This window comes from Sorex fumeus, unplaced genomic scaffold (genome assembly GCF_029834395.1).
Source record: "Sorex fumeus unplaced genomic scaffold, SorFum_2.1 ptg000072l, whole genome shotgun sequence".
NCBI lineage: Eukaryota > Metazoa > Chordata > Mammalia > Eulipotyphla > Soricidae > Sorex > Sorex fumeus.
Window position 1 is genome coordinate 44,827,610 of NW_026606129.1, and position 27,119 is coordinate 44,854,728.

Here is a 27,119-nt window from a genome sequence, read left to right on the forward strand (position 1 = left end):
CTATCTAAAATCACCAATGCCTGCCCCACCCCAAGAGAACCCAGTCACATTTCCCTCCCAGTGGAGACCGGAACCGAGCGGCCTGTGCTGCCCAGGTGACTAAGGCACCTGCAGGGACCAAACCTGCAGCCTGGCCTGAGAGGAGCTTAGCGAGTCCTGCACATTCCCAGAAAGCTTCATCCCTTGGCCTCCTCCTCGGCAATAACCTCTAAGCTGTTAGAATATCCCTGACACAAGAGTCTTTCTTCACTCTGGGTAATGGGGCCCCTCCAGAGAGCCTATGATTAAAAAAAAAAAAAGGCTTTACAAGTAAGACTTTGGGTTCCTCTCTTCTCCCCTTTGCCCTGTGATCTGACCCCAGGAGGGGTGGGAGACACACAGGCATCAGCCATGCACTGGTGATTAAATCCCCACCACACGTGTGTGTGTACACATACAATCTCACACACACACACACACACACACACACACACACACACGTTTGATCCCTGGCATCCCATATGGTCCCTTGTGCACCAGGAGTGCCTTCTGAGCACGGAGTCAGGAGTAACCCCTGAGCTTTGCTGGGTGTTAAACCAGCAAAACCAAATCAAAACAGAATAGTTTTCATTAATAGTCGAATGAATGAATGAATGTAGGCTCCGTTCATGGATGAAAGGATGAATGAATGAGAAAAGGACCAGATAAACGACAAGAGTCACTTGTAAAGCCTTCTTCCTTCTCGACTGCTTTATGTGGGCCTGAAGTGGTGGGGATCAGAGTCCCTGAATGCACACTGGCACCTGCTCGTTTCCTCAACTCCTTGTGTGTGAGGCGGGTGCACAGCTGCTGCAGGGAGTGTGTGAACTCGTGTCTGGCACACGGCTGCACCTTTGGTTCAGTTCTTGGTCTCTTTCTCGTTATATGAGATGGGGTGTCACCGGCCCTCTCCAGACTGAGATGACAGTAGAAGGCAAGACACCCGCAGTCTCACTGGGCCGGGCACTTGGGCACGCCGATGGGGCACCGTGTCTCTGCAAAGCTTCCCTCATGAGTGTAATGAGGAACCAGTATAAGGGCAAAACTGATGCCATGACAGGTGCAGAAATCAGTAAAATCAGAAAGACCTCAAGTTCAGTTCCTGGGACTGAAACAGATTCAGTTTCCCAGCAATGAAACAGTCTGTAACTAGCCAACCTGAACCAGCCTGGTAAGTTCCTGGGCCCAAATAAATGGGCTCAATCAATCACTATGCCCCAGTTAAAATGCCTCAGAAATTATCTTTTGTTAACCCTAAGGAATGAGGAGCTTATGTAACCATAAACCTGTTACTGTTACTGGAAACTATTGCTTAACTGTTGCCTGATCACTGTTGCCATAGTGCTTGCTTCCTATATAAATGGCTTGTGCTTTGGAGTCTGGGTTCTTGTCAAGACTTCACTGTGTTGGATGAGACTTGGACCCTAGCTCGAGCTAGCAATAAAGTGCCATTGCTTTTGCATTATCGTGTGTGGACTTGGTCTCTCCGTGACTGAAACTCAGACTTAACACCAGGTCTGAGATCAGGGGGTAAAGGTGCTCGGAGAGGTGGACTGGGGAGCCCAGAAGAAGCCTGTGGGGCGCAGAGGGTCTTCCTGCTAGAAGGGCACCTGCAGAAAAAATCATGAGGGTAGGGCACAGAGGGTGGGCATAGCCCGAGGGCAGGGCAGAGGGCTGGGGAGGATCTGGGTTGGGGGGGAATGGAGAGGTCTTTTCTGACCTCCATCCTGCGGTACTGACATTCTGTGATGCTAGAGGCGAGGGTCTAGGTGGCCCAATAATTCAGGGAAGAAATATGGTCCCAAGCCAAGGCTGTGGCAGTGGGACAGGGTGAGAGGAGACACTGGTATTTAGTGGGAGGGATCAAGTGGGCAGGGAAGGCACAGATGTGGGTGTGGGGTGGAAGGGTGGGTATCTGGGGAGTTTGGGCTGGCATGGCTGGGGAGATGGTGGGGCTGGTCGAGGAGCACTGGACGGGCTGGGATTCCCTGACCTTTGTGCATCGATGTGACAGGCAGACCAAGGACTGAGTGGGTCTGGGGCCCTGCAAGCAGCCTGGCCAGCACCTCAGGTGCTGAGTGTGGCAGTAAGATAGGAGTGTGGGGAAAGGGTACAGGGTGGGAAGATGGAAGGGGAGGAGGGCAGAAGAGACGGCTAGGAGCAGACAGGCGAGGGGACATCACTGAACGGATGATGTGAAGACAGATGTGAAGACAGATGGGTCTGAGCAAAGGCAAGACAGGGGCAAGGACCAGGCCAGAGGCCTGGGGCAGGAATGAGGTTGGGGGTATGGGAGGACCGGCCTGGACCCTTTGAGCAGTTCACCTGAGCATACTCTCCCCATCTTCCTAGAAAGCTCAGGTAGTTGCCTGATAGGGCTCATCCTTGACCCAGAACATGGTTCTCCATGGCTATGCTGAGGTCCAGGAACCAGAAAGGAAACTTTCGCTTCTTAAAACTACAGTCATACAATCAATCAAACAAACAAAGACAAACCACGTTGTCATAAATGTTAAAGTGAGACTTTTTTCAAAGTGTACCTGGGTGCCTCCTCTCTGATTCCCAACTATTCCATGACACTGTGATGGACATCCAATCAAATGTACTTTCAGCTGGAGGGTCCAAATAATTGATGGGAACCTGTCCCTTTCCACATGCGCCGATGGCAGAAACTGTCACTCTCCAGCATGTGTGCACAGCAGGTGCTGAATTACCATCTGGGCCACCAATGAACGAACAAAGATCACAAGAGCAATTTTGACCCTAGAACCAACAGTACCAGTGGTGCTCAACTGAGGGTCATTGGCTCATGAAACAAAGACGCCCTCGGAAAAGATTTATTGGCCTGGCACAGAGCGCCACAGATGGAGCTCTGTCCTTACGGAATGCTTAGTGTGGTGGAGGTGACAGACTTTGCTCAAATGAGCATATACATAAATAAAGATAGGGCTGGAAGGATGGTACAGTGAGTAGGGTGCTTGCCTTGTACATGGCCAACCCAGGTTTGATACCCTGCATCCCATATATCTTCCAAGCACCACCAGAAATGATCCCCGAGTATAGAGTCAGCAGTAATCCCTGAGTACAGCTGGATGTGATCTCCAAATAAAATGTACATAATAATAAACAAGAAACATCATTGTGGGTGATAGAGCAATAGTACAGTGGATATGGTGTTTGCTTTGCACATGGTCAACCCAGGCTCAATTCCCAGCACCACATAATATGGTCTCTCGAGCACTGCCAGGAGTGATCCCTGAGTGCAGAACCAAGCTCTGAGTACTGCAAGAGTCTGACTCAAAAACAAAACAAACAAACAAACAAACAAACAAAAAACATAGTGATGCACTGAAGGAGAGCCACATAGTGCTAAGGGCTACTATCAGCGAGTCTGACATGGTCTGGGAAACCCAAGAGAGTATCTCAAAACAAGTAAGCTGACATCTGCAGTACACGCAGAATTAAGTTGAAGAAAAGCATCCGGGATAGAAAGACAGCAGCAAGTACAAAGGCCCTGTGGTACTCTAATGTTCATCCCACACACCAATGCATTAGCACATTCTGTTCACCTACCTTCAGAATATGTCCAGCACCTGAACACTTCCCACTTCTTAATTTTATTCCTCTAGTCCAAATATTCCTAGATTAATTGGCTACTGCCCTTTCCTGGGGGCAGGGGAGGGGGGAAGAATTCAGAGCCTCTTCGAAAAACTACCTTCTTTTATTTTTAATTTAATTTTTGAGGGCTGTATCCAGCTGGGCTCAGAGATCATTCATGGTGATGCTCAGGAGACCAAAGGAGCACTGGGGATTAAACCTGGGTCAGCCTTAAGCCCTGTACTATCTCTCTGGCTCTAGACTTTAACCAAAGAGAAAGAAGCCCATTGAACAAAAGCTCCTGGATATTCCAACACTCCTTGGGGAATGTTGCCACTTTGGGAAACACTACCCTAGACCAAGGAATGCTGTGTCCTACTCAGGTCAATCCCTAACTCATTTCCCTGCATCTGCCCTATCCCACACACTGTGCTGAACATATCAACCCTAGTCATCTTATGTGTGTTAACACGAGCCAAACTTCCTAACCCATCTTTCATTATGATGGAAGCTTCAGTACTTGTAGCCCTTCTGTTCTGTTTTGGAGCTATATCTGCAATGCCAGGGTTATTCCTAGCTCAGTGCTCAGAAAACTATGTGGTACTGGGCACTGAACCCTGGCCTCCTGCATGCAAACCATAGCTTGGAGCTGTCTTTGGAGCAATCTCCCCACCCCTAAAAGTCACAGTTTTATATATTGGCTGTTCCTTTCCCTGGAATATTTTAGGTATTCATAGTCATTCCCTGTCCTAGGCTACATGTGTACTTAAAATGCATCCTCTCAGGGAGACAACCCCTGGTCCCTCTCTCTAATACTCCAATCCCTTCCCCAACTCCCATCCTACAAGCACCCCTCCCTTCCCACATTCACTTTTTCCCACTGCATTCTGCATTATCTACCTTCTCCCACTAGTATGTAGATAAGTTCTTGGGTAAGTGCATACATTTAAATACACTTAATTTAAAGCTCTTCTACAAATAAGGTACAGCACTTGGCACACAGTAGGTGAGCAGTAAATATTTCTGGAACAAATGAATGAATCAGGTCCAACCATCCTTGAGAGCATGCTGCTGTATCTCTGTGAATAGACGAGTCAAAGTCATTGTAACACAGGCTTTAACCACAATCTCTTTTTTAAAAGAAAATCTCACTTAACACAGATGCTTTCTATGTATGGTGTTCTGGGGCATGACCAAGGTCCGGTCACTTGCTCTAGATGTAGGCAGAATCAGCAGAAGGACAGAGGGTTGCCACAGTAAGGCTGAAAAGAATATCCAACCTGCAGAGTTTAGAAACTGTGTCACATAGCCTCATAACAAGAAATGAAAGGGAACAAACAGAAAATCAACAACTGGAAATGAGTGGAGCTTAGATCCAGCAGTGATCTGAGGTCACAAGCTGCTGAATAACTGAAGAGACAGGTGAAGACAGAACCATGCCCTGGAGCAGAAGCCTCCCTGTGAGGTTTGCAGCTAGTGCCAGTGAAAACATTTGCAACTGTAACTGATGAATTGTTGGACACTCAGATTGCATTATTAGCTGGAGAGTTTAAAAACTGCAGGTGGTTTAGACCTAGGCAAGTGCTCCCAAGAGGGAGTGAATTTTATTTCTGGGGCACTACCGGATGGTCCTGTGAAGATCAGAGGCCAGTCACCTGCTACTTCTGGCAGTGGGAGAGAAAAAGTCATTGCTGTAGATTAGAAAGGTACGACCAAACAAACTCAGAATCTCCTAAAGAATGGACAATCATACCACAAAACCAACTCACTCCTAGGGGCTGGAGTGATAGTACAGCGGGTAGGGTGTTTGCCTTGTATAACGCTGACCGGGATTCAATCCCTGGCATCCCATATGGTTACCTGAGCACTGCCAGGAGTAATCCCTGAGCATCGCCTGGTATGACCCAAAAAGGAAAAATAAATAATTAAAAAAATAAATCTTCTACTCCTCTTACATCTACTTCTAAATAATAATAATAATAATAATAATAATAATAATAATAATAAGGAGCGGAGGGATCGAACTTGGGTCGGCCATGTTGGCTGCATGCAAGGCAAATGCCCTACCACAGTGCTATCGCTCCAGCCCGACAAGCTACCGAGAGTATCTCGCCCACACGGCAGAGCCTGGCAAGCTCCCCGTGACGTATTCGATATGCCAGACACAGTAACAACAAAGTCTCCAATGGAGACGTTACTGGGCCCGCTCGAGCAAATCGATGAACACCGGGAGGGCCTTTACCTTTACCTTTAATAATAATGAGACTGAAATATAAAATTTGAGACCAGGAAGATGGCTCCAAGAGTTACAGCGCAGGCTTTGAATGTGGGAGGCCCAGGTTTGATCCCCAACACTTACATACACTACATTCCAACACCACTGGAAGAAAACCCCCAAGTACAGAACCAGGACTAGACCCTGAGCATTGCCAGGCATAACCCAAAACCAATGAATAATTATTTTAAATGCAACATCAAAATACTCAAAATGCTCTAAATATTTTAAATAGAATTACCATACAATCCAACATATAAGGAATACAAAGCCACGAATCTGAAGAGATGCCTGCACCTTCATATTCAACGCAGCATTATTCACTCAGTCAAAGGTTGGAAACAACTTAAGAGCCCAACGGTAGTTGAGCACATAAACATATGGTCCCTGGGGCTGGAGAGATAGCACAGTGGGGAGGGAGGTTGCCTTTCATGACACTGATCTGGTTTTGATTCTAGCACTCCATAAGGTCCCTAGAGCCCTGACAGGCGTGATCCCTGAGCACAAAGCCAGGAGTAAGTCCTGAGCATCCCCAGGTATGACCCCAAAAGTTATCCATCATATATGGAGACAGAGAGAGAGAGAGAGAGAGAGAGAGAGAGAGAGAGAGAGAGAGAGAAGCCTTTTCAAGACTGCTTCTTCACTCAACAATATGCACTTTTTCCTGACTTGTTAATTTTCTCCAATGAAAATTGAAGGGGCTCGGTGGACTATAAGGGGTTCTAGGGAACAGATTCAGGCTGGCCACGTGCAAGACAAGTGCCCTGCCTGCCTCAGGCCTCATACTGTATTGTTATATGATATTCTGGAAAAGAAAAACCCACAGTGACAGTTAAAAGGTCTGTGGTTATCGAGGGTGGGAGCGGGTTGAGAAGATGGGAGCACGCAGGATTTTCAAGGTTAGTAAAAATATTTAGTAGGACACCAGGATAGGGGTTCCATTTCATGATACATTTATCCAGATGCAAATAATGCACAACAGCGATACCGAGCCCTCCTGCAAAATGTGGATTTGGGGAGTTATGATGTGGCAACACGGGCTCATCAGTTGTGATGAACGGATCACTCTGGTTGCGGGTGTTGGCAGGAGCGAGGCTGAGCGTGTGTAGTGCAGAGTAAGGGGTACGCTATTCTTTCCTCTTAATTTTGCGGTGCGCTTTGTCTTTTTTTGTTTGTTATGAAATTGACAACTTGAAAACCAATCTAAAAGAAATATAGCTCCAGGTCTCGGGGAGGAAGGGGCTGTCCCGGGGGGTGGATACCGCCTGGCCGCGTGGTTCCCGCTCAGCACCCCGAGCGCGGCGCGAGCGGGCTCCCAGCAGCGGCCAGAAGAGGGCGTCGCTCAGAAGAAACCGAGTCACTCCGAGTTTAGTGACTGGCGGGTGACCCACCCCGTTGCGCCTAACGAACCCCTGCACCGCGCGCCGGGCGCCGGCCGGGAGCGAGGAGGCGGGCCGCTGCGGGCGGAGGTCCGGAGCTGGAGGGAGTGGAGGAGGCGAGTGCTCCGGCCCCGGCGTGCAGAGGGCGTCCGGCTGGGGACCAGCGCTCCGGCCAGAGAGTGCAATCCAGCTCCGGGCCGGAATCCCCAGCGGCCGGCCCTATCGCCCTTCCCCGCACTTACAGCGGTCACTCTGCTCCTCCCTTCTACGGCCGCCGCGGCTCCGTCACTCCTGCTGGACACCCGCACGCGCTGCCCCAGCAACCGTCACCAGGGAAACCGGCCACGCCGGCTTCGTGACGTCATCGCCCGGCTACGGAGGCCGGGAGGGCGGGCACCGGGAGGCTGGGAAGTGACGCAGGCGCAGAAGGCTCAGTCGGAGGCACTGTGGAAGCTGGGGGGCGCGCTGGGAGGGTGGCGACAGTCACTATTAAGTTCAGGCTATCTGGGGGTGAGCTAAGGGAGCTTTCAAATATTTATTCAGGGCTTTGTTATTGTTAGATAGCTCATAGCTTTCCCTCCCCTCTCATAACACATTTATCCTAGAGACTTGCACCTAACCATTATTTTGCAAGACCACCGTATACAACCAGAATACTGACAGTGAGGGTCGGGCTATCGCTCAGCCGTTGAACATGTATGAGGTCCTGGGTCAGATCCAGGAATTGCAAAAACAAAAGCTGGTAGAATATTGACACTTTTACAATCTACCTAATTTATGCAGATTTTATAAAGAACTATTACCAATATACAGATTTTTAAAATATTTATTATTTTTTGTACGCTTGTGTATATTTTTGTCCACGTGTAAGTTTCATTTATACCAGTCAGGATACTGTAATCACAAGGATTCTTTTGGTTGGGCTTTTATAACCACACCCACTTCCCTCTGCCTCCCTAAGTCCTGGTAACAACTGCTTTGTTCCCCAAAATGTCATTCCAAAATTGTTAGATACGTGAATTAACATATACCACATAACCTATTCATCCAAGTCCTTGCGTATTCTTTTATTATTGTTAGGTTTTAAGTAGGTCACACCTGGCAGTACTCAGGGCTTACTCTTGGCTTTGTATCTCTCCTGTCAGGCTGGAGGGACCATATGGGAATCAAACCTAGGTCAGCCACAAGTAAGGCAAAAACCATATCCGATCTTCTTTGACGTTACCTGAGTCACAAATCTCAACTCCCTTCTTAAAGTAACAAGATACTTAGTGTTACTACCAAGATCATCAAGAGGTCATGAAAAGTACTTTTGCAAAGTGACATGCTCTTCAGTTGCCATGTGCTATTACAGAGTTAGCGGTTTTGCCTCAGAATGAAGTAAGCTTTGCTGTAGCACACAACTAGGCTCTACTGAGCTTGCTCCATTTCTGAACTCTCCACCTGCAGTCCTTAATTTTGCAATCCAAATCTGATTTGGTTAAATATGCCAAGTGTCTCCTGACACCAGTTGTGATTGACATGTAAATCAGAAGACTAAGCTACTAGTTTGAAGTAGTGGACTATGGTGCATATACATAGTACCTCTCTTCTCAGAATCAAATGGTCTTTAAGGCAACAGTGAGAAAGATGCTAACACAAAAGCAGAGACAAACTGCCTTAAAATATTTTTGGTTAAGCATTATTAATACATTTCACAATTGGGAGTTGGCCACATAAATAATTATTGCTCATTTCTACAAGTTCCAAGTTCTTTCTTGCTGGAAGGTTCTGAATGCAACAGTTCTTTCTCCAACTCACTGTGGACATGGCCTTTCTTTGTTGGCCATTACCCTTCCAGACTTTCCTCAGTACATTTTGTTTTTAGCTTCATACCATTTTGGTTACAGTCATTTTGGTTATAGTTCCTATTTGTATATATAGTGATCTCATTGTATGTTGATTTTACTAAAAAACTTAGTGTTCTGCCAAGATTAAAGTCTTCAGTTCCAAGGGACTTCTGTGATGATTTTTATCCTGATTCCTTTCCAAACCTTCAGCACAGGATGATATATTTTATATTGTGCCCCCCGCCCCCTCCCACCTCTCCATTTCTCTCATATTTCTCAATTTCACTCTTGGCTCATCTCAAGGTTTTTCAAAACACTAGGATGAGTCACCTCATCTCAGTGATGGATACTGGCTCTTGCCCTGTTGATGAAGTCCCCAATGACTTGTGTATTAGTTTTAAATTCACCATTCCCATAGTAAAGAACCCTTTTTCTTTTTGGCAAGCTGCAGAGGCCCACACCCAATAGTACTCAACACTCCTGATCCTGTGCTCAGGTATTACTCCTGGCAGTTTCAAGGAAGCATATGTAGTGCCAGGGATCAAACCCAGGACAGCTGCATGCAAGGCAAACACCCACTCACTGTACTATTGTTTCAGTCAGTAAGTAAAGATCTCTTAAGCTTTCTTCTTATAAAGGCCTAAACAAATATTGACTAGAGACTTTGCATATGAAATATATGATAAAGTAACTATAGTTAGTATGACTGAATTTGGAACCTAGATTGGGAGTGTTTATATAATGAAATGAAGAAAGGGTAGAACAGGCTTTCTTCAATAGGCATTACTTTTTATACCTGCCTTCCATTCCATAATAGACTCTACACTTAGCCTTGGGCTGGAGCGATAGCACAGCGGGTAGGGCGTTCGCCTTACACGCGGCCAACATGGCCGACCCGAGTTCGATTCCTCCGCCCCTCTCGGAGAGCCCGGCAAGCTACCGAGAGTATTCGATATGCCAGACACAGTAACAACAAAGTCTCCAACGGAGACGTTACTGGGCCCGCTCGAGCAAATCGACGATCAACGGGAGGGCCTTTACCTTACACTTAGCCAAGGGTTTCAAAGTCCAAATTTGAGTCCTACTTCCTATTTTTCAGTGATAGGTATGACCTTGAGTAAATTATACTTTACCTTACTGCTAAAGTTAGGAACACAGTTAACTAGCTAAGGAACTTTTGTAAGCAAGTAATTTAAGTTTTATTTTCACATACAACACTGCTCACTTAAATTTTATTTTTGAGCTTCTGTTTAGTTTTTTAAATACAGCACGATGATGCCTAAATTGTACAAATCCTCTTCCATAAGGGGATAGTGCACTCACATTTTATTTCATTTTTGGGACCACAACTGGTAATACGCAGGAGACTGGCTGGTACTGTGGATCAAACCTGAACCTCTCTCATGCTTTGCCTGTGGTCAGTCTGTTCAGCCATCTCTCTGGCCCCATAGACACACATTTAAAAATATTTTAGGGCCAGAGAGAAAGTACAGGGGATATGGTACTTTTCTTGCATAACAGCTGACTCAGGATTGATCCACCTGTGTTCAATTTACAGCACCATATAAAGTCCTCTGAGCACTACCAGGAGTGATTCCTCACAACAGAGCCTAGAGCACCTGAGCACCATTGAATGTGGTGCCACCCCCCCAAAAAAAAAAACATTTGAACAAGGCTCCCAAGAAGATACATTTTATATTTTATTATATAAAAATACTTGACCATTTCACAGACCAGAAAACAGGTTACCAGAAATTCATGCTGGAAACCCAGAGCCATCCAAACATAGACATTCATTCTATTAATGAAATTATTAATACTGGTCTATTGTATTATCAGCATTATAAGGGAAAGAAGCCTAATCAGTTGCTTTTGGCTGTTTTTCACCTGGAACCTCCTTTCCCTTTGAGGAATTACGTCTTACAAGAAGGCAGTAGTAGAAGATCATTCTCTATAAAAGTTAAGAACACTATTTCCCAACCTTCCCCAAACACTTCCAGACACGAGCAATGGGGGTGGGAGACTATTTCTGACTGCTCCAGTGCCCAATCTAGTCCTACAGTGAACACGAATCTAAGTATTGGCGTGAATATTTAATTCTAAGTCCTTGAGAGAAGACTTAATTCTAAGGCGATCACGAAACATCTCAAGTTTATTACCAGAACTATGATGGTACAGCAGAGGAAGCAGAAAGGCGTTTAATGAAACTTCAACAGAATCATCACCACAGTAGCTCATTATTTAAGTAACAGCTGACAGGACAGAGGGAAATCTTTGAAACTGCCCCCAAAAGTATAACATGGAAATGACTCAACTTACTGATGCAAAAGAACGTAGCAGATCTGTGGCAGTGGAAAGGAGGCCTGTCTCGAAATCTTTACCCAGTGTGTCTCCACCCCTATTTTCAACACCCCCCCTTCTTACTTAAAACTCAATGGTATATATGCAAGAAGGTGTACATATATAGCAGAGTATTCTTCTCTGTAATTAATATGTTGAACAGTTTGGAAAAGTTTTAGAGGACCTTCTATACAACAAAGCACTGTACAAAGTACAACAGAGCATGTACTAAAATTTTACACTATGGCAAGATTTGGAAAAAAATGGCAGATTTGTGGTAACCTAGAATTTTTTTCTTTCCAAAAGTAGATTTGGGGTTGGGTCTTTAAGATGTGCACTGCATTGACTATGAGGAGGGGGAACATTAAGAAAGGCATAGAGCATGAAAGTGCTGGGGCAGTGGTGAGCAAAAGGCTTTGGTATTTGGTCCACACAGTCCGAAGTGGTACTGGGGGAGCTAAGTGGCATGCAAGGTAAGTGAAGGATGTAAGGTTTGAAGTAGTGATGACAGGGAGAGAAAAAGGACAATTCCAAGCAATGAGAGTGCTTATAAATGCCTGTCAGGACCTGGTGACTGGTTTACTAGTGATGAACTGCAGAAGGGGAAGATTTATTGGAGAATCTGAAACTGAGCAGGAGCCCAAGCAAAGTACAAGAGTGGGAGGAGGGCATCCCTGGGAGAAATGGGTAGGCTAGGCAGGCTCACAGGTGGGAAAGACACTAAGTATGGAAGCAGATAAGCTGATTTAAAAATAGGATTCTGGGGCCAGAGAGATAGTACAGTGGGCAGGGAACTTCCCTTGCATACGGCTGACTTACATTCAATCCCCGGCACTTCATATAGTCCCCTGAATCCCACCAGGAGGGATCCCTCTGCACAGAGCCAGGAGTTAAGCCATGAGCATAAATGGGTGTAGCCAAAAAATTAAAATTACAGTGGGGGGGGAAAAAAGAAAAAGACCAAACTGAAAGGACCTGTTCCCAGTTCCTTAATGGGACCAATGATTGGGTATTGGCCTCTACTCTAGAATCATTTATCACTACTGAAACTTAGAGGTAAACGTCCAACCTCTGTCATGCTGAAGACAAATTATTTCTTTTACCTCATTTCAGTGACAAAGCTGAAAATCACTGTCACTGTCCTCCCGTTGTTCATCGATTTACTCAAGTGGGCGCAGTAACAACGTGATACTTGTTACTGTGTTTGGCATATCGAATATGTCACTTGGGAGCTTGCTGGCTTTGCCTTGCAGGTGAGATACTCTCTGTAGCTTGCCGGGCTCTCTGAGAGGGGCAGAGAAATCGAAGGCGAAGGAACTGAACTCTGGTAGGCCGGGTTGGCCATGTGCAAGGCAAGCGCCCTACCTGCTGCACTACTGCTCCAGCCCAAGGTGAAAATACCCTCTAATAATAAAAGCCAGGAGCATGAGGGGTACTGGTTCTTCTACTACCTTATATCAGGTAAACCATTCTCTGAGAAAATGGCAATCCAGTCAGCCTTGGGGCATATCTGGTTTCCTTTCTCGCTTCCTCACTCCATCTTAAGAGCTTATACATACTGTGTAACAGATTCCACTAAGGTAATCAGAGTAACTTTTAAAATTCCTCATGTGAACTCAGCTTTTTTCCTCATTCTACTAGATATTGAGATAAGAGTTAGATTTATATGTTCCTCATGGAAATCTCCTCAAGGGGAGAGTTTTCCTCCCCGCCCCGACCAGGGCTCTGGCAGCTGAAGACCTCCAGAACCAGCCACCACCATGCTGAGACCACTCTCCGCACACATGAAGGTACTGGCAGAGGAACAAAGGCATGCGGGCCCCGGGGCTGAGATCTCCAAGCCTACTCGGATCGGGGCTGAGCATCCTCCACCCAGATCCTCCAAATTCCAGTAGGCGGGGGTCACACCCACCAACTGGCCCCCTGGCGCCGTGTAATCCCATCAACGGCCCAGACTCAGAGACTATAAAACCCAGCTCCCGGAACTGTGTGGCCACATTTGCGGCCGCGCGACATCTTATTATGACATCTTATTATCTCATTCCTACTTTGGACAAACTGGCAGGCTACCGAATGTAACCTGCCCACACGGCAGAGTCTGGCAAACTCCCCGTGGCATACCCAATAGGCCAAATACCAGTAACAATGATGGGTCTCATTCTCCTAAAGAGCCTTGAATATAGCACTTTCTTAAAAATCTCAGGGCTAGGATGAAGGAGACGTTACTGGGGCCTGCTCGAGGCAATCGGCGAATAACAGGATGGTCGTGATTCGTGATGGAAATCTCCAGTTCCTCAAACTGTTTCAGCAATATTTCCTCATCTGTAAGGAAGCCTAGTCTAAGTTTCTCAAACACTAGGCTTGAACCCATATGTAATCACATAACTGAACGTGACAGTTGTAAAAATCTTGGCAACACTGAAAGATCTCTGAACACGCAAGGACAAAACAAGTAATTAGAAATCAACTACAGGAGCCAGTCCAATAGTACAGTGGGTAGGGTGTTTGCCTTGCAGGCAGCCGGCCAAGGTTTGATCTCCAGCATCCCATATGGTCCCCCAGCACAGGAGTAATTCCTGAATGCAGAGTCAGGAGTAGTCCCTGAGCATTGCCAGTGTGACCCAAAAATCAAAGAAAAAAAAAAAAACAACTATCATGAATCCACACTCATGAATTAGGTACCAGTGCCAGGTACTATAAATGTATCTGGTAGCACATTCCTGTGCTTCATCTATTGGGCAAAAGAGGGTCGAAGGAGAAAATAGTTCAGGAAGTCTGGTCTAGGGGCAGAGAGAGAAGATAGCATTTGGAGTAAGACACTTGTCTTGCAAACAGCCTAGTTCAGTCCCTGGCACAATCTATACGGTTCCCCAAATACCACCGAGTGATCCATGAAAACCATGAAAAAAAAGTTTTTGGATGTGGCCCCAAAACAAAGGCAGTAGTAAATTAAAATAAAACTAATCTCAAAACGAAAATTCTGGCTGATACGAATGACTGTACTTCTGAGGAAATTCTAGCAGTGCGAAGTCAAATTCTAGCCCTAACCACCAGAGGTCCCTGTCACAATGGACTGTACTTCTGAGGAAATTCTAACAGCGCAAAGTCAAATTCTAGCTCTTACCACCAGATGTCCCTGTTGCTCACAAACTAGAAATAGTAACTTTCTATGTTTCTGCATCCAAAATACAAACCAACTTACTCTGATATACTTAATAACACTGAACACTCATGAATTAGGTACCAGTGCCAGGTACTATAAATTAAAAAGGACATGCCCTCAAGAATAATTGGAAAGAGAAGTATGAGAGGAATCATATACAAATATTTCAAAAACATACGGTATTAAGGCTGGAGTGATAGTATAGAGGGTAGGGTGTTGCCTTGCACATGGCCAACCCAGGTTTTATTGCAGCACTATATACGGTCCCCTGAACATCACCAGGCGTGATGGCTGAGCAGAGTCAGATGAGTCAGATGTAATGGCAGAGTCAGACAAATCAAGAGTCATGGCACAAAAACTGAAACCAAATAAAGTACAACATACTCATTCTCTACCCTGGACTGTACCTTAAGAAACTTGGATATGTATTCTTGGTTTTTGCCCTTTTGAAGAAGCCCATGTTCTCTCTTGAAAACCTGTCTTTCTCTTCCCACATATTTCTCTAAGTATCTTTAAATACTTATTTTTAAATACTATCTTGTTTCACTAAAGGAAAAATAAAAGATATTAAGAAATTGCTAGGTTAAAAACAAAACAAAACACCATACCCTCCCCTGCAGCACTGTTTTCAATAGGCACGCTTTAGTTGTGGTGCTTGCACAGGTTCTCAGTGGATTACACTCCTTTAGCCGGGGGCTTGCACACTGTATGGCTCATCAGAGGTCGCTGTGGTGCTCACAGGTGGCACAAGGCAGGATGCAGTGTGTGTGGGACACAGCAAATATCAACAGAAGCTGGCTAGGTGGATAGTTTTTGACTGCAGTTTGTACCAAAGGTACAAAATGTTCTTTTTCCATTTTGAAAATGTAATTTTATGCATTCTGAGGTTTATATTTTCCCAATTAAAAAACAAAAGCAAGATGTCGGACATGTTCACTTTATTAATATTACATTTACCATGTATCACCATGGAATGTAAATTCAGGTTAGAAAGAATTTCACAAGTTCAGTAAAACATTCTGTGGTATAACAAAATCTGCATAAATGTCTGACCAAACCAGTCTGCTCATAAATCATCATTTCTACTTTAGGTAGTTTAACATTTATGATTATCACATTTAACATTTATGATTATTATTGTTTTCAAGAGAGAAAATAAACAGAATGCACATATTAAAAACTTAATATTTAGTTTTGCTTTAGTTCTTAAAATACCTTTTTTTATTTCAAGACATTTAAAAATTATTCTAGTAACAGCAGCAAAAATAAAATTCTGCAATTATAAAAGAATTCAACTGAAATGCAGAATGTTACTCTCATGTTTAACAAGTACAGGTGTGATTCTGAAATAAGTATTTAACAGTTCTGTTATTAGTTTTTTAGGCCTGTTTAAACATATACACACATTTTGAATTATGGGGAGACATGTTTACATTTTCATGCATTGTTCTTAAAGAGCCAGCCAGTCCTTAATACTGAAGTATTCTAAGAGTACATAAATCAAGACGGAAAAAGTTCACGTAACCAGGGTTAGTAGGACTCCTACATTTCATAAAAAGCATGTGATAGGCTGCAGCAACCGGGAGTATTTAAAGACTGCTGTCTTCTTTAGTACTGATTTCAACAAAAAAATTTAAGAAGATGTACATTTACCATCAAAAGCATTTGAATGACATTTCTTTTGTGTTAACCTGACTCCCCTGAATAAACTTGTCACCAGTAATTTTATCAACAGGCAAATCAAGCCTGCAAGAAATGAAGCCAATATTCAAATTATCATGTTACTGTCTGATTCAAATAATTTACTTTCGCCATAAAAATATAACCTCAATATGAGACATCTAACTAAAACAAGTACCACCAAGACCAAAACAGCATTTCTTCTTCTAAGGTTTACGTTTTACCCAAAATTCCTGATACATGGAATAGCCCATACCTAAAAAATAGAAAGAAAAAAAGAATGTTTGTTAATCATTTAAACCTTTTTCTTCAATATTATGAAAACAATTTATAAAAGCTAGGAGTAAGACCACTGGTAACATGCAGTATTGATCCTAAGATGCTTTTCCTGCTCAAACAATTTCCATTTTCCAAATTCTTTGCATTGCTAGCAGTGTACCTCAAGTCTAGCATGACTAGCTCAGGCGATCAAAATATTTGGAAGATAATCAACGCTGCACAATTTTAGTAGTTACTTTTGCTACATATTACCAGATTAAGTCAACAAAGTCCCATATTTAAAAACTTAATTGGGGCGGACTGAGAGATAGTATAGGGATTAAGGCCCTTGCTTTGAATGCAGTTATCTTGGGTCTATACAGGCACTGAATATGATCCTATAGGCGCTGGTGGGTGAGCTCAAAAAGAAACTCATACTGTGCCACAGTATCAACCATATTTTTAAAAGGTTTTATTTTTGCTTTTTGGGTCACACTCAGCAATGCTCAGGGGTTACTACTGGCTCTGCACTCAGGAATTACTCCTGGTGGTGCTCGGGTGACCATATGGGATGCTGGGAATTGAACCCAGGTTGGCCGTGTGCAAGGCAAACACCCTACCCACTGTTCTATCGCTCCAGCCTCCAGTATCAACCATTTCTGCATATCTAGAATCTTCAATGAAGTTATAACCTCACTGAAGAGATTCTTCCCTCTTTTCCCCTTCTGTACATCCCAAGTAGTTCGTAGGGAGCCTGAGTGTCACTCCCAGGTCTATGGTTCAATGCTAGCAGTCCAGCAGACCATCCCAGGAGTCCTTGAGGACCTCCAGGGTTATACCTGGTGATCCTAGGTTCTTTCACACACCAAGGTACACCCTTGACCCTTGTCCTCTTTTCCATTTTTTAAAACTTTATTAAGAAAGTTATCACTGACAGTAAAACTATCACTACTTGAATTTTTATTAATTCAGTTTTTACATGAATAGAGAATATAACAGATCTTGAAACTGTCTCAAAATCACTTAAAAGTTTCTATCCTGTTTTGTTTGCAAAGGAAAATATTAACTGGGAATAACAAATGTGAAAATTTCCTGTAGGAACTTACCAAGAGTCATTGCTCCAACAACAAAGCCTTGAGCAGCAACACGCATATGGATCAGATGAACCGACATTTTAGTACTTCCTCTATTCTTCAATTTGTATAATCCATAGGCAACAATCGCTGCAAAACCCGCCATGCCTGTAAAACAAATAGTCTCAAATATTACATGGGCAAAGGTAGGTAATCAAGATGATTTATCATTTAATTCACTGTTCTTATAAAAAAATGCTAATATTAAAACATTAGTTAAGCTCCCTGTGACGAATTCAATATGCCAAACATAGTAACAAGTCTCACAATGGAGACGTTACTGGGATCGCTCCAGCAAATCGATGAACAACGGGAAGGCAGTGCTACATAACAATCTGAGTTTTTTATTTGCCTCAACCCTGAACAATACATAATTGGGAGCAAACAGTAGAGCCCCATAGTAAGTTGCTTTCTTTTTTTTTTAATTGGGAGGGCAGAGCTGGGGTGGGGTGGTGGCACCAGCAGTGCTCAAGGGCTTATTCTGGGCAGCATGTGGGGAACCATATGTGGCGTCAGGGTTCTAACTGGGGTTAATCACAACAAGGCAAATTACTCCCTATACTAACTCTTTGGCCAGCTGAAGATTTTCTTTAAATTGTGGGTTTGTGGATTCCATATATAAATTCATTTAAAAGAGTGCCAGGAAGACTAGAGAGCTTAATGGGTTGAATGCACGTTTTGCATGTAGGAGAACCCTGTCCGTTACCTTCCAAGACTTAAAAGTGTTCTGAAAACCCAAAAACAGTGCAGAAAACTCTTGGTCCAACTTGGTTCAATGAAAGAACCCAATAAATAATAACTGTATTATTCTGTAACTGTGAGTTTTTTTTTAAACGGCTTTTTTGAGTGCTATGAGTCCTTTGAGCAAAGCCTGGAGACAGGATGGTCTTGGTAGTCTCCCAAACATTCACTGAAATAATATCAACATATAACAATACCTGGAAAAATGTTTTCAGGAAGTGCTTGATGAACGACTGACCACTTTTGATTTAAAGTTCACAATAGTTCCATTTTAGACCACTGAAGTCGAACTTACCAATGGGGACAAACGGTGCCTCTTTAGCTTTGCGAATAAGTTTAGATCCCTGACCTTCATCATACGAAGAAATAGAAATATCCGGGTTGGTAGACATTGTGACCGAAGTCTCTCCCTGAAAGAAAATGTCCATGAGTTTCTACAACTGAGATTATCTAGAGCAATGTTTCCCAAAGGACCTGATACTGTGGAGGGGAGTGAGCAGTTGTGCTGAATGACTGTGCGGGGTGGGAGGAGAGCAGTAGTAGCTGCAGATGCAACTAGGAGTCACTTTCCATTTGTTAACTTAAAGGTAGAGAGATGCTGAGTGATTGTTTTATGGAAAAGAGGGTGGTAGACCAAGTAAGTTTGGGATCTCACGACTTAAGAGCGTTAAATGACAGCCTGTACTTAAACCTTATTTTCACAAAGACTAAGTATATTATGTTTATATAACAATTATTTTAATCACTCGCAAAATATTTGTTCTCTTTATTGATCCTTTGTGTATTTAATTCCTTTTCTTCTGATGCCAGGAACTGAACCCAAGAACTCATACCTACTACCAATTCCTTTTTTAATTCCATCACATTGTTAAAACAGTGAAAAAAATTAATTGAAACCATTTTATCCATTAAAATATATAGGCTATGAATTTTCTGGCTATTTTCATCCTTAATCAAATTTAATCATTTTAATTATTCAAATCAAACCACTACTCCTTTTTGCCTCTTTAATACCAGGTCAGAAATCATACAAGTACTTTTTAATTTTTTTTTTTTAATTTGGGTCCACACCTAGTTGTGCTCAGGGCTTATACCTGGCTCTATTCAGGGATCACTTCTGGCAGGCTCTGGAGACTATATGGGGTATTTGGGATGAACTGGGATCAGCAGTGTGCAAGGCAAACCCTTATGTGCTGAACTATGCTCCTGACCCCTCATTGTGTCCTCTTTTTGAGGATAAAGACTTTATATGAAACACTGCTAAAAATGCTTACGTTTTAAAACATAATAAACGTTCAACTGAACATAAAACAGACTTTGGATATCTTCTAAACATCTGATCTAGTTTCCTTTACATTTCTTCTAGACCCTTAAAATTCCCTTTTAAAATTCTCTACCTTCTTTTGCAATATAAAATTTTTTAAAATAGTATTTAAAAATTGATACTAAATTGATACTAGCTTGATAATTCTATGAATAAAAGTGGCAGAGGAGAAAGATAATTTCCATTATCTTAGGGACCAAAGATCCCATTCAGTTATCTTTTATTTATTTTACTTTTCTGATTTTTTGAGGCACACCCAAGGGTGCTCAGGGGTTACGCCTGGCTCGACATTCCAAAATCAATCCTGGTGGTGCTCAGAGGACCATATGGGATGTCCGGGAACCAAACCCGGGGCAACCACGTGCAAGGCAAACACCAGATCCTCTGTCCTATCGCTCCAGCCCCCTTTCAGTTATCTTCACACAGTAAATCAACAGGTATTCTACCGCAATGAGGCCACAACAAATCCATTTTCACCTTAGTCATAGTTACTATGTGTACACACACACACACACACACACACACACACACACACACACACACTGCACTGAGCTGATTTGAACTGCCTGCTAACTTTATTCAGAGATAAAATAAAGGAGTCACAGTATGTAAATACATATGCCTCTGATTAGTCTTAATTACAGTAACTCAAAAGTCACTATCCATAGAAATCCACTCAGAGCAGCCACGCACCAGGTGGGCTGGGAACCCCATCCCCTGTACTGTTCCACCGGAGCTCACCCCTAGGCCAGGGATTGGTGTCACCTGACATCAGGCTGTCCTCTAAACCCAAAAATCACTACCCATAAGAAGGCTTACCTTCGTTTTTCTCTCTCAAATATGTATCTTACTCCTTAGATAACAGCTCTTTTAACATTTTTCTAATAAGGAGTTTTAGTAGCAAAAGCCCGCATATAAAACTCAACTATAGAGAGGAGGCTTTGTGCTTCATTTGAGCAGTGTAGTCATCCCTCCAAGACCCCAACCCTGTTACAGCAAAAGTATAATTCTGTCACCTGAAAGAGCAAAACCTCAATTCAGACAAATAGTACAGTATATTGGTGAGATGGGGGAAATGTCCTATTATAACTAGACTTCATTACCTCTAAGGGAATAAACTCCTACTTGCTGAGCTTTTTATAACACAAGGTTCAATAAGCTCAAGGTTCAGGATAGTCACTATGTATTTGAAGAAATCGAGCATAAACACGGAAATAATAATGGTTACTGTACAACAAAGACAATGAGAATGGAATTTGGAGTTATACCTTACACTTGATCATAACTAAAATTCTCAAAGTCCTGTCTGTTTTATCACAAATTCCTTCAGCTCCCTTCCAACCCCATATTCTAATCACCCTTTTGGGAAATGAGAAAAGGCTAGGGTTCAAACCCAGGGCATGACTCACACTGGCAAGGCAAGTGTTCTACGTATGAGTTACTATAACCCAACCCAGTTAAAATTCTTAAGAAGGGGCTGGAGGGGCTGGAGCAATAGCACTGTGGGTAAGGTGTTTACCTTACACGCGGCCGACTAGGGTTCGATTCCCAGCATCCCACACGGTCCCCTGAGCATTGCCAGGGGTGATTCTTGAGTGCAGAGCCAGGAGTAACCCCTGTGCATCACGAGGTGTGACCCAAAAAGCAAAAAGCAAAAAAAAAAAAAAAAATAGAAGGGACTGGACAGGTAGTACAGGGAGTAAGGCATTTACCTTGCATGTGGCTGACTTGGGTTAAATCCTCTGCACTGCATATGGTTCCTGAGCATAAAACCAGGAGTAACCCCGTAAGCACACCCAGGGGTGGCAAATAAAACTTTTAGAGATGCTCTGTATACTTTTCAAGTTTTTGCATAAAACTCCTACTCTTTTTCTGTTTGTTTTTGGGCCATTCCTGGCGATGTCAGGGTTAATTCCTGACTCTGCACTCAGGAATTACTCTCAGCAGTGCGCCAAGGACCATATGGGATACTGGGAATCAGAAAGCAAGAAGATACACAAGAGTAAGCCCACAAGTGCCAGCCCAAGGCATCCTATACTTATTTTAATTGAACTCCTCTAGAAAGGCTTTGCTAAATGCTTTTGTTATGCAGTCTACTAAATTGGCCTGTACTTTCTCTTTCTTTAAATACCTGTTTTGTTTCTCATGCTAGAATTTTACTTCTTTTCAGTGTTCAGGGATCACTCCTGGAGGTGCTGGGAGACCCTTATGCAAGGCAAGCACAACTTACCACTGTACTATCTCTCCAGCCTCTCTTGCTAGAATCTTTTAAGTCAGGGGTTGCAACTACCTTGCTTGCATTTCCACTGCCTGGCATGACGCCTTGCATGTAAAAGCATACCACAAAATATCTGCTGGACACATTAAAAACACATACACAAAACCTCAATTTTTCAACAATTAAAATTACCTCAGATAGTTTATAAATATTTTGTAAAACAATTATATATGTATATATACATTTATTTTTATTTTTATTTGTAGAAAGGTCAACTGTATCTACCTTTCATAATTATCTTTCTTTTCAAATTCTTATATTGTACTTAATGAAGGAAGAAATTATAACCAAAATCTTGGTTCTTTGTAACCATGAAATGAAACTATTACACACCTCAGTTCTTAGCAGATATAAACACATTTTCTTCCTTTGACATAATTCCTAATCTTAAGAGATCATTTATTTGGAAATTATCTTTAAAAGCAAGAAAGTTGGGGGCACTCCATTCTGGAGCTGCCTGCATCCTATCTGGGGTGCATCACTTCTTTACTCATGATACTTTCTCTCCCCTCATTTTTATTTAAATAAACTGCACTTCACTAAAGCAAAGTTGACGTTTTTCCTGAATTTCACATCTGTATCACTAAAATTCTGATCTGCCAACAATCCTCAGGTAACACTCCTCAGGTTAAATCTGCATGTGGGAAACCATAGGGTCATTATTTGCTTTAAATGACTAACATAGCTCAAGCAGTTATTAGACACACCCAGCATGAGGACCTGAGGCTGATTTCTGTAACTACACAGCAGAGCTACATTACCTCCTCTAGCACAACCTCCTAAAGTAGCCCCTAGGAAAATAAAGTGATGGAACTGAATGGAGAAATACAGAAGGAAAAGGCACTTCTCTTGCATGCAGCCAATCCTGGGATCTTACCACACATGGTCCTTTTAAGTTCTATCTGGAGTGACACTTCAGCAGAGCCAGAAGCAAGCCCTGGGCATCTTTGAGTATGGTCACCCAACAGAAACTAATACAGTGACTAATGATAATCTCTTATCCAGAACACTATACATGCAAATTTGTATGGAAAGAGAAATATTTAAAACCCAAGTTATAATTAACTTTTATCCTAGATTGAACTAGGGGAGGAAGAGGAGGTCTGAGTGAACCAAGTCAGTCACAAACAAGGTAATCACCTTATACCCTGTACTAGTTCTCTGTTTCCTCAAATTATTTTTATATAATCTAATAAATTCTAACTCATGTTTCTCTAGGAAATCTCTGCATTTAAGATTTTGAAAACTTCCTAATTACCACCCAGAAGTTTCCCCAGTCATCATGATCTAGTCACCAAGATTGAAAAATGGTTAATTAAAAAATTATCAGTAACTACAAGCCATGTAAGTTGAGAATGGATGATTACTCCATGCCCAGAGCCTTTTTTACAGATGAAAGGTTCTGATGGAGTCCATGAATTGCCCATCACCATGAAGACCTCTGGTATGAGTATATTTGGAACCTTGCTCTCCCGATTCAGTACAGGTTTTTTTTGATCGACAATACACTCCCATATCAGCAAACTGAATGATGCTGTTTTATAACGTGGAAAAAATACAACTATTAACAGGATCTCTATTTGAACTGTGAAAAACATGCATGGCCCAGAGTTAGCCCAGTGGCAGAGCACAGGCACCAGGCCCAGCTCAATCCCTGGTACAGCCCAAGGCACCGAGATTCAGGATCCCTGGTGCCACAAGCGTGCACCCCTGCAAAACCGCGTGAGCGCCATAACCAAGTGTTATTATCATTCCCCTTTTACAGACACTTTCCTCACTCCCCCATCCCGACTCTCCCCGCCCAATAAGAGGGAGACAGTAAGGGGAATCGATTTCTATTAACACATTTATAATACCAAAAATTCAGAGCATTTTGGGGTATGACCGAATTTCTCTCTTCCCCCCCCCCCCCCCGTAACTTAATTCACCTAAAACAATTTCGACCTTGACTAGAAAACTATCTTTTCAGTAGCAGAACGCCCAGATTTCCTTCCCTTCATCATCTTTCATTTTTCACCCGCGGGGGGGGGGGGGGGGAGGGGAAACTGACTCAGCTCTCCATCCGAAAGCCGAAGACGTGCAAAGAGGCACCTACAACCCAGTATTTAAAACCCATGTGGAAACCACGAATTATTTCGTCACCTGTTTCAGACCACATTAAAGACACTCCCACCACCACGCTCTGGGGAAGCTGGACCAGGCACAGTGGAAAGGGAGCTGCCCCGAATCCAGGATGGGACACGGAAGGCTCTTCTTGGGAACCCCTGGTACCGCCTCAAACAACGCGGGGGGTGGGGGGGGATGGATTCATATTCGCCTCAGCATCCACCAGCGGGGCTTGTTTACTTTACACAGGGCGGCCAGGGCCCCACCCAGAGGTTCCTACGCAGCCGCAGCCGGCGCGGAGCCGGGCACCTGGACCGGGGGCTGTCAGCACCACCTCCTTCCCCTGCAATCCCGCTGCACGGAACCAGAACCCGGGTTTCCAGCGAGGGATTCCCCACCCCGATGTGCACGTCCGGCGGGGGCCCAGCCTTAGACCCGTCGGGCCGTAGAGGCCTCCCGGACGCCTCTGCCCGCAACCGCGCCTCCGGGGTGGGGGGGAAGCGCAAGGGTCGCCAGGCCCTTGGATGGCGCTGCACCCCACGCTAAACCCACATTTAGCGTCTCCTCATCCCGAACCGACGGGCGCATTGTTGTTGTTGTTTTTTTTTTTGGTAAGGGGGGAGTTCAGCGCCGTGACGGGCGCGGCCTCGCGCTCCCTCCCCGCCCCGCGCAACCTTCCTCGCTCCCGGCCGGTGTGACCTTGGCGCACTGGGCTGCCCGCGGCCCGCCCCCGGCCCTCGTCCCACCATCCCCGGGCGAGAAGGGGCCGCGCTCACCGGAAGCTCACAGGTTCCGCCTACGCGCGAGAGGCTCCCGGCTCCCCGAGGTGGGGCTCGGCCCCCCCCCCCTTCCCCGTCCTTTTCGGGGTTTCCTCCCCCCCCCCCCCCGGCGGCTCCACCCGTTCGGCCAAGTTTCACGCCGCCCCTCGCTTCGGCTTCGTCTCCTCAGAGACTCTTTTACTCCACAGCCGCCAGGCGACCCTGACCCACGACGCCGGGCCCCGAACCCCACTCGCCCCCTTCCTCTGACGCGCGCCCCCCCCCCAACCCTCTCCAAGCCGCTCTGGGTCAGGCCCAGAGTTACTCAGCCGCTTCCCGTATCACGAGGTGGGGGTCACTCGCATTCGCACTAGCTCCTCTCACCTCGCGCGTCTCACCTCAGCCTCCAGACACCCCAAACCCTGGACGCCGCAGTCGGCCTGTGTGGATCTCCCCCTCGTCCGCCTCCTCGGCCCGACCCGGCTTCCTTGAGGTCCCGCCTCTGGCCGGCCCCGACCAATCAGAAGTCAGCGCTCCGACCCGTGGGGGGTGGGGAGCCGGTCCCAGCCGGTCCCGGGTGTGCGTGCGTGTACGTGGTGGGCGGGGCGTCCCCGAGCGGGTTCCCGATTGGCTGGGGCGACAGGTAACGGGCGGTGGCTCCGCGTAAACGCTCACGTCGGGGGATGTCGTCAGAACCTGGAAGCCCAGAGTCCGGGGTTCGCAGGAGGTCAAGCCACCTGGACGCTGGCCCGACGGTCCCGCGAACGCCGTGTCCCGAGCGCGAGCCGGGGAGGGGCTGGCTGTGCGGGGCCCGGCGAGGAGGGATTCCGAACCCCGCGGGTCTGGGGAGGGAGGGAGCGTAGCGTGGTCGTGCCCGCCCGAGCGCCGACGGGTGCGGGTGGGTGAAGGAGCGCCCTGCGACGCCCCCTTTCTGGAGCTTACTGTAGCAGGACCTTTAACGGTGTCTTCACCCAAACCTGGTGATTAAAAATCACTGAGAACGCGGTCAAAGTCCCCCGTGACAGTGACCCCCGGCCAGAGAGCTCTTAATGTGTGGGAGGGATAATAGTAACTGGCAGGTGGACGCCAAGGTGCACGACTTCATATAATCATAAGACGAGGCAGGTTGCCCAGGGCTCTAGCCTAAAGATCGAAATAGGCGCCACCTAGGATTTGAGGAGAAAAAAATTGGCGGGAGGGGAGGAATTCTGGAGGTCGATCCTAGGGCCGCCCCCCACCCCGCCCCTCGGCTCCAGGGCTTGCAGTTCACTTAGAAATCACGTAGTAAACATTCGTGCTACCTGTATGAGTGATAAGTTAATTTGTTGTTGGGTCACACCCAGTTAGTAATTGGGGCTTACTCCTATTTGCTTTCTGGCGGGGCACGGTGCCCCCAGATAGAACTGGGATGGGCAACGTTCAAGGCAAACACCCTACTAGCCCCCAGAAACCCCAGATTTGGATGCCGTGGCTTTCCACTCCTTGAAAGGCACCCATTTTGTCTGGTTCTCAAAAACATCTCCCTGAAATCTTGTCTGTGAGCTCAGCCGACACTTAATTTTGTTAGAGGAAGAAAAGCCAAAACAGATGCAGTAATCAGAGGGCCTCAATAGAGGATAATCAATGACTCTCTCTGGGTGATGAAATTATAAAGGAGCTTGAGTCTGAGAATAACAAAGATGAATGACCAAAGAATGTGACCTAAGCTTGTTCCCCAAGAGGACGTATATAAATCTTAAGGTTATTTAACAAATATCCACAAAGATATGGGGTCAGGCCTACTTAAGGTTTTCCCTAGGTTGGCATATATTAGCCATGGCATGTATTAACCATGACCTTGGCCTTTACCTTGTAAAACAGCAATTGCAATAATGATTGTCCTCTCTTTATAATGAAATTTCTTTCTGAAAACTCCCTTGAAAAGTGCTGGCAACGCTTTTTTTTTTCTTTTTGGGTCACACCCGGCAATGCACCGGGGTTACTCCTGGCTCTGCACTCAGGAATTTGAGAAGGCCCTCCCGTTGATCGTCGATTTGCTCGAGCGGGCCCAGTAACGTCTCCATTGGAGACTTTGTTGTTACTGTGTCTGGCATATCGAATACTCTCGGTAGCTTGCCGGGCTCTCCGAGAGGGGTGGAGGAATCGAACTCGGGTCGGCCATGTTGGCCGCTTGTAAGGCGAACGCCCTACCCGCTGTGCTATCGCTCCACTCAGGAATTACCCCTAGGTAATTACCCCTA

The 27,119-nt window shown here is 45.0% G+C and overlaps 2 protein-coding genes across 6 annotated transcripts in view; both read right to left on the reverse strand.

The window, feature by feature from the left end:
- The window catches only part of CCDC13 (coiled-coil domain containing 13), a 45,423-nt gene extending 37,838 nt beyond the window's left edge, over window positions 1-7,585 (reverse strand). For all 3 annotated transcript variants that reach the window (XM_056129556.1, XM_056129555.1, XM_056129554.1), the window contains exon 1: window positions 7,512-7,585. The gene's annotated coding sequence lies outside the window, so the exon portion shown is untranslated. The remainder of the gene's footprint in view (window positions 1-7,511) is intronic.
- A 7,939-nt stretch (window positions 7,586-15,524) lies between these two features.
- HIGD1A (HIG1 hypoxia inducible domain family member 1A) lies at window positions 15,525-25,373 on the reverse strand. 3 transcript variants are annotated; one of them, XM_056129326.1, is made up of 4 exons: window positions 25,278-25,373; window positions 18,709-18,823; window positions 17,646-17,780; window positions 15,525-16,537 (listed from the first exon to the last, which is right to left on the reverse strand). In XM_056129326.1, the coding sequence occupies exons 2-4, from the start codon at window positions 18,803-18,805 to the stop codon at window positions 16,488-16,490; spliced, it is 282 nt and encodes a 93-aa protein (XP_055985301.1). In that variant the 5' UTR covers window positions 18,806-18,823; window positions 25,278-25,373; the 3' UTR covers window positions 15,525-16,487. The 3 variants fall into 3 exon arrangements, with proteins under 3 accessions (XP_055985301.1, XP_055985302.1, XP_055985303.1); XM_056129327.1 differs by lacking the exon at window positions 25,278-25,373 and adding an exon at window positions 23,944-24,005; XM_056129328.1 differs by lacking the exon at window positions 25,278-25,373 and adding an exon at window positions 21,257-21,353.
- Window positions 25,374-27,119: the final 1,746 nt, after the last annotated feature.